A 12478-nucleotide genomic window follows, 5' to 3' on the forward strand; every position below is an offset into this window, starting at 1 on the left:
ATTGAACACTTCCATATGGTTAACAGGGACTCTTAAACATCTCCTCCCATTTGTAAGGGTGCTCCGTCTGTGAGGGCGTGGGAGTACTCTGGTGACTCAGAGCTAAGGTGTTCCATTTGTGGCCTTGGGGGAATGCTGCTTTGAATTTTGGAGCTTTTTGAAAAAGATATAAAGAAATAATATGAAAATTATGTTGACAAAGTAGCTAAAAGGATCTCTCTTTGGAAGACTTCAAATAATATTAGATGGAGGCTTACTAGCTGCACTGTAGCAGTAGTAACCACTGCTGCTCCTGTGAATTAGGTTAAACTTCTGAAATAAGCACAGTGCAGCCTGTAGGCAGTGATGAGTGCCAGGCCCTGGCCTGTTGGGTTAGTCACTCCTGGCCTAAAAGCGGGAGTCTGGACCCGAATGTCGCCCTATTTCACAAGTGAAGGTGAGAATTTGTTATCCATTGACAATTGCAGTGAAGACCCTTGAATGAAACTTCGCAATCTTTGTAAAATATTCACATATATATCATTTTGTTTTATTACTGTACTAAAGATATTTTGTGATGAAAATTACTGAGAAACTGACAATTTTATAACACTTGAGGCTTTCATGGTTCTGGTTCTCTTTAAAATTCAGATCAGACTTAAAGCCACATAAATAGTATTTAGAAGTAATGTAGCATTAAATTAAGGCTATACTTGGAAAATACTGAGAATAGGTAAGTTAAGGTTTCAATTTACGTGACAAAGTTTGATATGCCCTTTGGGGGGAAATATCCGCTGACAGTGTTGGACAGCACCAAGTTTAATCAATTAAATAATAAATAAGAGTCTCTGGCTCTTCTAGGGTACTGTTTATCAAGGAAATCTTATGGAAGGAAATGAAGTCATATTAAACAGCCAAATAGATTTAAGCCAAATACCTAACCATGTTCCCAGCTGTATGAGAGCTTAGTCCTTCATTAACAAAAAGTAAGGTAACTGCTTCATGCCTAGTAGAATGTCATATGCTCTGTCGTCATACACATTTTAATAAATACGGTAAAAGTTGACCTTAGAAAATATTTTCTAGGGATCAAGATAATGCCATCATTCGGCCTTTACCCAGAGTGAAAAGGCTGCTGTCAGACAGTGCTTGCCTCCCCCACATTATTCAGGTGAGTTACGTTACAAACTAGGGATCATTTGAGAATCTTTTTTTTTTATTATTTAATTTTACTGTAAGCCCCAGTCTTTGTTTCACTTCCATGTAGTCTGTTCCATTTTCAAAAAACCTGAACCCTGGATGAGAGTTATTTCACTGACCCCTAATTGAGTTGATCCTCTGAATAGACTGGAAGAGTGTGTATCCAAGAACCGAATCATGGAAAGCCTCCAGACTCTAGAATTATTCTCAGAAGGTTTTGCTTATTCTCCGTTGTTAAAATCACACCGTTATAATAACTGAAAGGTGATGTCCTCTGGTGTGTGGTGCAGGTTGATGCTGTTAGGAATACTGGCGAGCACACCAGCAGGCTGCAGGTGTGGCCGTGGGAGGTTATATGTTATGAAACACATGCTGTCTCATCAGCTGGCCTCAGAGTTTGACTCTTCCCACTTACGTTTCCATGGATAGCAACTGATCTAAAGCATTGAGTTGGGATTATGTAGGATATATCTTAAAGCATCTCTTTTTTTTCTCTCTCTCCTTGGGAATTAAATTACCCCAACTCTAAGTGAGCATTAAACTTAAGTAAGTCAGTTCCAGAAAATTTCAGATCAGTATTTTCCTCCTGTCTGTTGACAGTAACAGCGCCCTATCAACTTACTTTCCTCCTCCCCCTTTTTTTGCCAGCTTGTTATGTAAGCATACCTGCACTTCAAAACGTGTTCTTTTCTGTTGTGGACATTTCTGTTCAGATGCCTAAATGAGAGTGCAGTGCAGTTATTGTTTCTTAATATTCCACTGCTCACCCCGCACCCCGCCTAAAGGACTGTGCTGCTACATATGTGAGGTGGTGCATTGGGAGGCGTTCGGTTTCTATTCTGGACCCTCGGCATGTAGATGAAGGATTGTATCTGGAAAATCTAATTCTCCCAAACGTTTTCCAAGACTTATGAAACTGAAAGGAAAGAAGTAAACACAAATGCTGCTGAATTTCAGACCCTGAAAGGGCAACTGAAAAACAAATATAGGAGATGTGGTCAACATAACATAAAGCTTGTTTGTGGGGGGGGTGGCCTATTTTAATTAACCAGAGTTTTTTAGTAATATCTAAACTATTAAAATGATTTAAAAGAAGAATTTAAACAATAAAAGTAGCTACTTTTAACTATACTGAGTTCAGTAAATATTATGAGAAGCTGTTTTGCTTTTATTATTATTATTTTTTTTAATTTTCTATATTCTCAGAGACCTTAATCTTGCTAAGCATGGTTAGGTAGTAGTAGTTTTCAGGGACATTATCTATATTTGGTTGGTACAGATTTTTGTTCTTCATTCGACTTGAAGAGCATTTGGTATACATTAAGACTTTTTAGAGTGGTCTGAGGTACCACTAAGATACCAGCAAATGTCCTGCATCTTTTGGTTTAGTCAGTTTCAGATATTTTGGTTTTTTTGCTTGCTAATTTTTATATTGTGTTAAAGCGATGTTGTCCTTAATTACAACCACCGTTAACACTAGGGACTGGCTGGCGTAGCTCAGTGGATTGAGCGCGGGCTGCGAACCAAAGTGTTGCAGGTTCGATTCCCAGTCAGGGTACATGCCTGGGTTGCAGGCCATGACCCTCAGCAACCCCACATTGATGTTTCTCTCCCTCTTTCTCCCTCCCTTCCCTCTCTAAAAATAAATAAAATAAAATCTTAAAAAAAACCCACAGATGAATTATTTATAAAAAAAAAAAACAAAACCACTAGGGAAATCCTGTGTTATTGTATCTTAATCTTTCCTTTGAAAATATGTCATAGTACTAAATGCTTAAATACCTTGTCAAACAGGTTAAGACCCCAAAAGACAGAAATTTAAACTATTTACTTAAAGACATAGCTATTGCCCTGGTTGCTCAGTTTGTTAGAACATTGTTTTGCTACACCAAACTTGCAGGTTTGATCTCTAGTCAGGACATATACAAGAGTCAACCAATGAATGTGTAAATAAGTGGAGCCACAAATTAGTGCTTCTCTCTCTTTTGTACTCTCTCTACACCCTTCTCTCACTCTAAAATCAATTTAAAAAAGACATGTAGCTACTCAGTCTCATGTGAATCTAGAACTTGATCTAGTCTGAACTAGTACTTACTCTTGTAATATTTTTTTACTAGTAACATTTGACACCAAATTTGAGATTCTTTGGAAGTAATTTTTTATAGAAAACTGAAATGCTACTTAATTATTAAGATAAAACTTATTAAATTTTTTATCAAGTATTTATTCTAGCAATGTTATATGATTTTTATTAGCCCACATTCATTAGTGTAGTCTCAGATTTTCCTTTTTAGTTTTGTCAGTTCAAATTTCTAGATACCACATCTTTGCTACTTTCTGATAGCAGAATACTACTGGTATTGAGTTACCTTCTTGCCTTCTTCTCTGCCCTGCTCCTGGGGTTCTCAAGTGTTCTTTAGGGGATGGTTCACTTCCACTCAGCTGATCTGAAATAACCCCAAGTATAGCTGCTTTTCTGTTTTCTTTTGTCATAAGAGTCCTACACAAGAAACAATTTTACCTGTAATCGTGACAAACAGCTGCAGGCATGTTTGGACTTGTTCTGAATAAGTTTTGATTAATTTTGATATTTTATATATCTGTATTAAATGTAATAAAATTAATCACTTTCAAATCTTTTTGGTCTGATAGACAAGCTTCCTACTTGTAAGAAACTATGGCCTCAGCACAAAAATACGTAATCCTAAAATGAATAATGATATTGCAAGTTTTTTACAACCCAATGAAAAAAACATTTTATTTTGTTTTTAGCTCCTGCTGACCTTTGACCCAATCCTTGTTGAGAAGGTGGCTATTTTGTTATACCACATCATGCAGGATAACCCACAGTTACCTCGTCTTTATCTTAGTGGAGTGTTTTTCTTCATCATGATGTACACAGGTTCCAATGTGCTTCCTGTGGCTCGGTAAGAACACTTTTTTTTTTTTTTAGTATATTTCATTGATTATGCTATTACAGTTGTCCCAATTTCTCTCTCCCCTTTATCCACCCTCCACCCTGCTCTCCCCTACCCTCCAGCATTCACCCCCACCTTAGTTCATGTCATTGGGTTGTACATATAAGTTGTTTGGCTTCTCTATTTCCTATACTATTTTTAACCTCCTTCTGTCTATTTTATGCCTACTAATGATGCTTTTTGTTCCCTGTACCTTCCTCCACCCCCCCACCCCACCCATTCTCCCCATCCCCACTGATAACCTTCCCTGTGGTCTCCATTTCTGTGATTCTGTTCCTGTTCTAGTTTGCTTAGTATTTGAGGTTCAGATATTGATAGTTGTGAGTTTCTTGTTGTTTTGCTGTTCATAGTTTTCATCTTGTTCTATTTCTTAGATAAGTCCCTTTATCGTTTCATATAAAATGGCTTGGTGATGATGAACTCCTTTAACTTGACCTTATCTGGAAAGCACTTTATCTACCCTTCCATTCTAAATGAAAGCTTTGCTGGATAGAGCAATCTTGGCTGTAGGTCCTTGCCTTTCATGACTTGGAATACTTCTTTCCAGGCTTTCTTTGCCTGTAAAGTTTCTTCTGAGAAATCAGCTGACAGTCTTATGGGAACTCCTTTGTAGGTAATTATATCCTTTCCTCTTGCTGTCTTTAAGATTCCCTTTTTCTCTTTAATCTTGGGTAACTTAATGATGTGCCTTGCTGTGTTCCTCTTTGGGTCCAGTTTCTTTGGGATTCTCTGAGATTCTTGGACTTCCTGGCACTCTATTTCCTTCACTATTTGTTCAAATAAGCTTTCAATTTCTTGCTCTTGTTCTTCTCCTTCTGGCAGCCCTATGACTTGGATGTTGGAACATTTAAAGTTGTCCCAGAGATTCCGAAGCCTCTCCTCGTTTGTTTGAATTCTTGTTTCTTCATTTTGTTCCGATTGGATGTTTATATCTTCCTTTTATTCCAGAACATTGATTTGAGTCCCGGTTTCCATCCCTTCGCTCTTGGTTCCCTGTATATTTTCCTTTTATTCAGTTTGTGTAGCTTTCATTTCTTCCCTCATTTTGCGACCGACCTCAATCAGTTCTGTGAGCATCCTGATTACCAGTGTTTTCAACTCTGCATCAGATAGTTTATCTTTCTCCTCGTTGCTTAGCTCTTTTTCTGGAGTTTTGATCTGTTCTTTCATTGGGCCATATTTCTTTGTCTCGGCGCACCTGTCTAAATGAATGTTTAACTCCCCTGGTTGTTGGAGTTCAGTGCAGCTTGATTTTCTGGTAGTTTTGGTTTATTGTTTTTAAATTTGTTGTTGTGCTGCTTTAGGTTGTGTGAGGAAGTGAAGCATTTCTACCTATGCCTCCGTCTTGGAGGCAGAACTCCAATGATATGTTGTTTGAATTGTATGTGGAGAGATTAATTGATTTTGTGTGTGTGTATGAGTACCTCATCAATTTCATTAAAATTTTTCATTATTAAAGTATTTTATATTTCTGAAAATTTAGAAATTAGAAGAATGGGGGAAATTACTCAATATTACACCACTTTACCAAATAATATAAGAATTTTATCATATAGTATTTTAATACACATATTGAATATAAACATACTTATATTGTGCATGCATTTTTCTTTTTTTTTTCTTAAAATTGGATAATATGGCCATAATTTTAAAACCTTTCTAAATCATTTAAGTTCTTGGCTTAATTAGACATTAAACATTTTGGCAATATGGATTTATAAGTTGCCTTTTATGGCTTTTATTTATATATAAAGACCTCATCTTTAGAAAACGAAGTTACTAAATATAAACCAGTTCCTGTGTCTGATAAGTAATTTTTTCCCCCTAGATTTTTGAAGTACACACACACCAAACAGGCTTTCAAGTCAGAGGAGGTAAGCCAGATGAATCCTTTGAATACAAAGTATCACACTGGGTAAACTGTCTTGGCCACAAAGTTCCCTGAGCTGTGTCTGTTCACTGGATTATGAGCACTTGAGGGCAGGGATTGCTTTAGTCATTTGTTTCCTTCTGGTACCTTATGTACGGAAAGTCTAATAAGCTAATGGTTTTTAAGTGAAAATAAATGTTGCATTAGACTTAATGTTCAAATTGAAGCTGTCAGTTGTAACCTGACACCAGTGAATATAACTTGTTCCCTTTGTGTACAATTTGGATTAATTTTCATAAATAATACATTCACTACCTGGTCTCATATAATCAGGTAACATTCATTATGACTTCAGCTTTCTTTTTGTTCAGATTCCAAGATGGCAGAAGTGCTAAGTTTCTTTTTTTGAAGCTACTTAATTTTTTAGCTGTTTTCAAGTGTTCTTGCCATTTTACTGAGAAGGAAAAGTAGGAATTGAGAAAAAGATGAGACTTACCCTGGTAGCTGTGACAACCTGAAACATAATATGTGCATTATTGTCAACATATAACTGAAGGGCGTTTCAAATTTCGTTAGGCTTTTTTCATGGAGCACTGATTTTCAGATTTTGTTTGGAGCAGAATAATAAACCCAAACCAGACCATTGTTTAGGAGAGACTAAGCAGGGAATGTTATACCACCTTGACACTAGATTAAACTGCCTGTTTTGTAGAGCAGCCAGTGAAGCACTAGAAAACAACCTCTGTCCAATAATATTAAAGAGATGGCTGTGATAGTATAATTTTCATAGCTTTATACAAAGAGAAAAAGAATATGAAAGAGTTTTTAAAAATTGCCTTTAATGCTACCACTTTAATGTAGTATTAATCATTTTGGGCATTTGTTTTCCTTTTTGTCTGTGCAGCTATACATACATAATCTTTTTTTTTCTTTCAAATTTTATATGAGAAATTATATATTGGGCTGGTCAAAAGGGCTGTTTAGTTTTTTTCCATAGAAGGAAAATTTTTCATTTTTACCAGTAACTTTATTGATTTGAATATTTTGAGTATGTCAGTTATCTCCCACATGGTACAGCATTGACTGTTCTCAATTAATGACTGAGTTTGATTGCTGTCAATATTCCAGCTGGTCCGCCTGGCCGTGGAGCACCATCCAGCCAGAAATCCCCAGTGCATAACTTCACAAACTATTTTTGACACATTCAATCAGTCACAACACTTTTCTCCATCCATTGCACAATTTGTGTTTTGCATTTCAGTTGTGTTTTTACCTTTCTTGAAATGATAAAGCATAATATGCTGAAAATGTTCTCGTAGGATCTCACGATCCTAAGGAAATAAAACATTCTCTGTTTGCCTAGGAGGAAATAAGAGAAGTACTTAGTGTCTTTAGGGTTTTATTTGCATCAGGTAAAGAAATGCATTTAAATATTTAGTATGATTAAGTGTGACCATTACCCTGACTCCATTTGACCAGCCAGAGAATATGGGGTTTTAGTACAGTTAATTATACTTACTTGAATAGAAATTCTCCATCTAAATCCTAGCCACCCTTCTTGAGGACACTCTTTAAAGATCTTGATTTTCTGGACTGATTTGATTTTGAAAACAGAAGCAGGTACACGTGGGAGCTGCAGCCAACAATGTAACACAGAGTCATTGATACAAATCTTTTCTAAGCCGGCCTTGGTTTGTCTGTTACTGTTTCTCTCGATAAAAGGCCAGGTGGCAGCCTTGACCCCCGAGGAGGTTTAGAGGTTTAGGCTGCTGCGGGGCTGGAGGTGTTCGTCCCACCTCCCACCTCGGAGCGCTTGCCAAACCGGTTTATACCAGAAACCTTTCACTGCACATTTTGCCATATTTCTGTCTAAATTTCCAAAGCACAAAAGCAGTTTGCTCCAGTTGTCTTTTTTAAATTCTCACTGGAAAATTGAAAGATAGTTTTAGTGTTTCTGACTACATTTTGCTTTGTTTTAAAGACAAAAGGACAAGATATTTTTCAAAGAAGTATACTTGGGCACATCCTACCAGAAGCAATGGTTTGTTACTTAGAAAATTATGAGTCTGAAAAGTTTTCTGAGATTTTTCTTGGAGAATTTGACACTCCAGAAGCAATCTGGAGCAGTGAAATGAGGTAAGTAGCCAGTTGACTGTATTTCATATTCAGAATCTTTGCCTCTTGCTGTCTGGTTTGTTTCATTAAAGGAACTGCTTTTACTGGTTGAATAATCTAAAGCTACAATAGTCATTGGTGCCAAATCAAGTGACAAAGCAATAAGCTTTTTTCATTTCTGATGGGATTTGACAAAATTTCTGTGACCTTAAAGTAGACCCTGCTGTCACTACTGCTGCTTAAGTCAATTTGTAGAACTTGTAAAATTTTAGGCAAAGAACTAACATATATTTATGGAATATATGGAGATTAAATCAGGACATACTTCTTGGGTATTTGGAAAGAGAACTGTACTCCACTAATTAAAAACTATGCCCACATAAAATGGACCTGACAACAGATATCCAAAATCATTTTAGAATGAGGGTGCCATAGTCAGAACATTTTGACCTTAATCTAGAGGTCAACATTCCTAACAAATATCCTTATTTGGAGGAGAATGCCATAGGAAACACCTGTGGAAACCAAGGAAAAAGTGAGGCCCCGAAGCAGATGCCAGTGTTCAGACAGGCTCTGTAGGGGACAGGTTTGGCACTGGATAGTTCCCATGTCAGGGCCACCTCTGTGGGGGACCCTCTGTCCCCTTTCTGGACAATGGAAGTCCATCTTCTCAGTTAGTCGTTCACTCTCCTTTGGCTGACTTCACCTCTGGTTTGCATTTCGATTCTCTGGTAGGTTGACCAATAGGCTTGGAGTGTGCTGGCTGCCAGTTTGAATATGTTCTGCATGATAGTCATATTTTTTCATTGGTGAAAAGTGTATAGATATATGAAAACGTTTACAACACAGTTTTTCTATGTAATACTTTTCTCCTGAGATTGATTAGATTAATATGCTTCCCCCATCTAAAAGATGTAGTGCTTTACATACTGGTCACATCAAATTTCTGCTTAAATGAGGGCCAGATCCCAGCTTGTGGTAAGTTACCTGAAATAAATACCGTGCAGTGAGCTTCCTTGGGGTGACAACTAGTTTGAGTCTCCTGGCTGTGCCCGTGTGCTGCATGCAGGTTTCACACCATTGGAGCATCTCATGACTGGTTTTTTCCAATAGGAAGGACTGGTATTTTAGCTTTTTTCTCTGTGGTCTCCACTGAGAGTTTTTACATAGTAAGTTTAGAATACCCTGAGTAACATCCTTAGGATATTCTAAATAATTGAGTTACCCTGAAGAAGATCTGTGTAGTTATCTTGCATGATTACCTGTCTTAACCTTTTCTTTAAAATCAGATAATCCCTTCATAACGCTTGGAGATTTTTACAATTGTAGGCGCCTCATGATAGAGAAGATTGCTGCCCATCTTGCAGATTTCACGCCGCGGCTTCAGAGTAACACGAGAGCACTCTATCAGTATTGCCCCATCCCTGTTATCAACTATCCACAGCTGGAGAATGAACTGTTTTGTAATATTTATTACCTCAAACAACTTTGTGATACACTCCGATTTCCAGATTGGCCAATTAAAGACCCGGTAAGTTAGCAGAATAATTTGTGCCTTCTTAAAATATAAAAATAGCCTCTACTCACTTCTGGGTATTTCCTCCTTCTGTGATAATAAGGATGATCGTTTCCTTAAGTATTCCCTCTGCTTCAAGCTCTGTATAGCTCCAAGTATGGTTCGGTGTCCTGGGGTACATACCAAACTGAATGATAATTTTTGAGGGAGTATTAGGAATTTTACAGTCTTGATCTTCTGTGAGAAAAATGAAACAAATTTAATTTCACATGTATAGTACAGCTATATACTATAATAGCTTGGTGGAAGCTTGTCTTTATAGCAGATCGATTAAGCTCACACATGTTGGGGTTAGGCAGTGTGGGATTGAGGCTCATTTTGACCGTTCGGTAACATTCAGTATATTGCTTGACTTCTCCAAACCTCCGTTGTGGTAATAGTACTAGTACTACTTATAACAGCAGCTGTCTCGTGTGGTAGTTAGGGAGGTTAACTGAGAATTCACGTAAAAGAACATAACACAGTTCCTGGCACACATGTGAGGCAGTAAGTGTGACCAGCTTATTGGTATAGTAGTGCCTACTGCCTGCCTGCCCGCCCACAGTGCCCTTGGGACCTTTCCAACTTGAGCCTTTGGATCTGCTGAAAGCCTGGAGTAAAGTACACCTGGGAGCCCACCATTGGACTGTCACTGTAGCAGCCAGAGGGTGGACCATGACCCTTACCATTAAAAGGTTTCAGAACAGTTGCCATTTGTACCACCAGTCACTGCCTCTTTACAGTGCTCTGACCAAATGGAGGTACAGGTAGAGTCTGTGGCATTTTCTGGATTCAACATGGGATAGTTGAAAGAGTGTGGGCTTTTCAGTCAGACCTAGATTTGAATCCAGCTCTATTATTACTCACTGGGCATCATGTATCTGTCTCTCAAAATCTCAATGTTTTGATGTACTATTGAGATTTTATGTAAGAATGAAATCGACATCTGGCATATAGGCGTGCACTGAATGTGAGCTCTTTTCTCACTGCTGCCCACGCTCCCTTGTGCTCACGCTTCCTTCCATTTGCTCAAGTGCCCGCACACCAGCAACAATGTGGCAGCACCGTGAGAAGCGTGACACTGTGCAGCACTCGCCGTCCCACCACAGTGGGACTTCAGAGTTTTCTGTGCTTTCTGGACGTTGGTTTAACAAGTATCACTTTAAAAACGGAAGATTATAGCCCTGCAGCAAATACTTTGCTACCTAACTGTTCAGCAGTGCTAAGAAGGTCGATTTTGGTTATTTGTATTTCAGAAAACTATTAATTGGATGGCCTAGAAATGTCAGTTTAAATAAACATAGCACAAGAATTCTATAGCTTACAAATTATATTCTGAAGTAGTTTTATTTTAATAGATATAAATTTCAATTCTCTGTCTTTAAGGTTAAGCTTCTAAAAGATACCCTTGAGGCCTGGAAGAAGGAAGTAGAAAAGAAGCCACCTACAATGTCAATAGATGATGCTTATGAGGTGCTTAATCTCCCTCAAGGACAGGGACCGTGAGTTTCTTTTTGTATTGTGTTCCCCTTCCTGTTGCAGTTTGTGTTATGCCCGAGGAAGAGATTTCCTAGAAATACCCTGACACACTGAATGACAGGTGTGTAGGAAAGATTGCAGATTCACTTGGTCAGGGAAGTTTATAGTACAATAGATGTTTTAGAGGAAATATTATAATTTAAAATACCTTTTCTTAAGAAAAAAGACATTTTCTTAAGTACAGACTGAATTTCTATACTTAAAATAACTTAGGATTATAGAGCTCAGAATGGTATTTTGGAAAAATTACTTTGTAAATAATTTTGTAGTTTTTCAAATGCAAAATATTTTGTATTGAAAGTGAATGATAACCTTACATAGGAAAAATTTAGGTTTTATTTTTAATGTGTAAAGGTAAAGCATAAACTTAAATTTAACTGAGTTTAATTTGATACCTAATATATGATCATAGAAAATAATGTAAGGTTCTTACAATATCATTTTAGATGACTGTGTAAATATTTTTTCTTGCACCTTGCTCTATTCATAAAATAGTTCTCCTATTCAACAGGCATGATGAGAGCAAGATTAGAAAAGCTTACTTCAGACTTGCCCAGAAGTACCATCCTGACAAGAATCCAGAAGGAAGGGTAGGTACCGCCTTTGGAATCAGGGCTGTGGGTCAACATCACTTTACTCTGTTACTGTCTCAGACAGAGGTCAGGTGAGCTCGTCCTCTGTGCCGGCGCCTACCTCGAGACGTGTGCCCCGTGTGTGTTCATCCTCCAGCCCGCGTTCCCTGCACGGATGGCCCTCCCTCGGTTTGCCAGAAAAACGGTCCTTGAGACTAGGAACTTAGAGATTTGATTCTTTCTCCTTACCCGCGCCTGTTTGAGAATCACCTCCAATTGGCATTCACATAACTAATTGAAAGTTAGGTTTATGATTTAATTTAATTCATTTGTAGATGATGCCATTGCCGTCCAGATTGCTTTGTGTAATTTTTTTTCTAATGACATCCAGTTTCATATCTAACTGAAAAAGTAGAAATTTTGGTTCGAACTTAAAGTCGTCTGCTGCCAGCATTCCCTAATACTGCTTCTTCCAGCTTCCTATTAAAATACCAATTCACGAAAGATGAGATCAGATAAGAACCATTAAAACTAGGGTCCATAGTCTTATTTTTAGTAACTTGTAGTAATTTCCTCTGGTTTCTAATGCAGTGTTATTTTTAGAGATAGACAGTATCCCTGAATGGGAAGACAGAATTGAAAAGGTGCCACTTCTACATAATACTTAGGG

General features: G+C 37.7%; 1 protein-coding gene across 2 annotated transcripts in view; it reads left to right on the top strand.

Moving 5' to 3' along the window:
* Window positions 1–12478, top strand: part of DNAJC13 (DnaJ heat shock protein family (Hsp40) member C13) — a 108401-nt gene that overhangs the window by 58578 nt on the left and 37345 nt on the right. For both annotated transcript variants that reach the window (XR_006787779.1, XM_045856817.1), the window contains exons 29-35: window positions 1066–1150; window positions 3952–4106; window positions 5986–6031; window positions 8009–8163; window positions 9472–9673; window positions 11084–11199; window positions 11748–11826. Coding sequence is in view for 1 of the 2 variants with exons in the window: in XM_045856817.1 (XP_045712773.1) it covers window positions 1066–1150; window positions 3952–4106; window positions 5986–6031; window positions 8009–8163; window positions 9472–9673; window positions 11084–11199; window positions 11748–11826 (838 nt within the window). In the remaining variant the exon portion in view is untranslated. The remainder of the gene's footprint in view (window positions 1–1065; window positions 1151–3951; window positions 4107–5985; window positions 6032–8008; window positions 8164–9471; window positions 9674–11083; window positions 11200–11747; window positions 11827–12478) is intronic.

Source organism: Phyllostomus hastatus, unplaced genomic scaffold, assembly GCF_019186645.2.
Source record: "Phyllostomus hastatus isolate PE091 unplaced genomic scaffold, TTU_PhHast_1.1 phas_scaffold_129, whole genome shotgun sequence".
Lineage (NCBI taxonomy): Eukaryota > Metazoa > Chordata > Mammalia > Chiroptera > Phyllostomidae > Phyllostomus > Phyllostomus hastatus.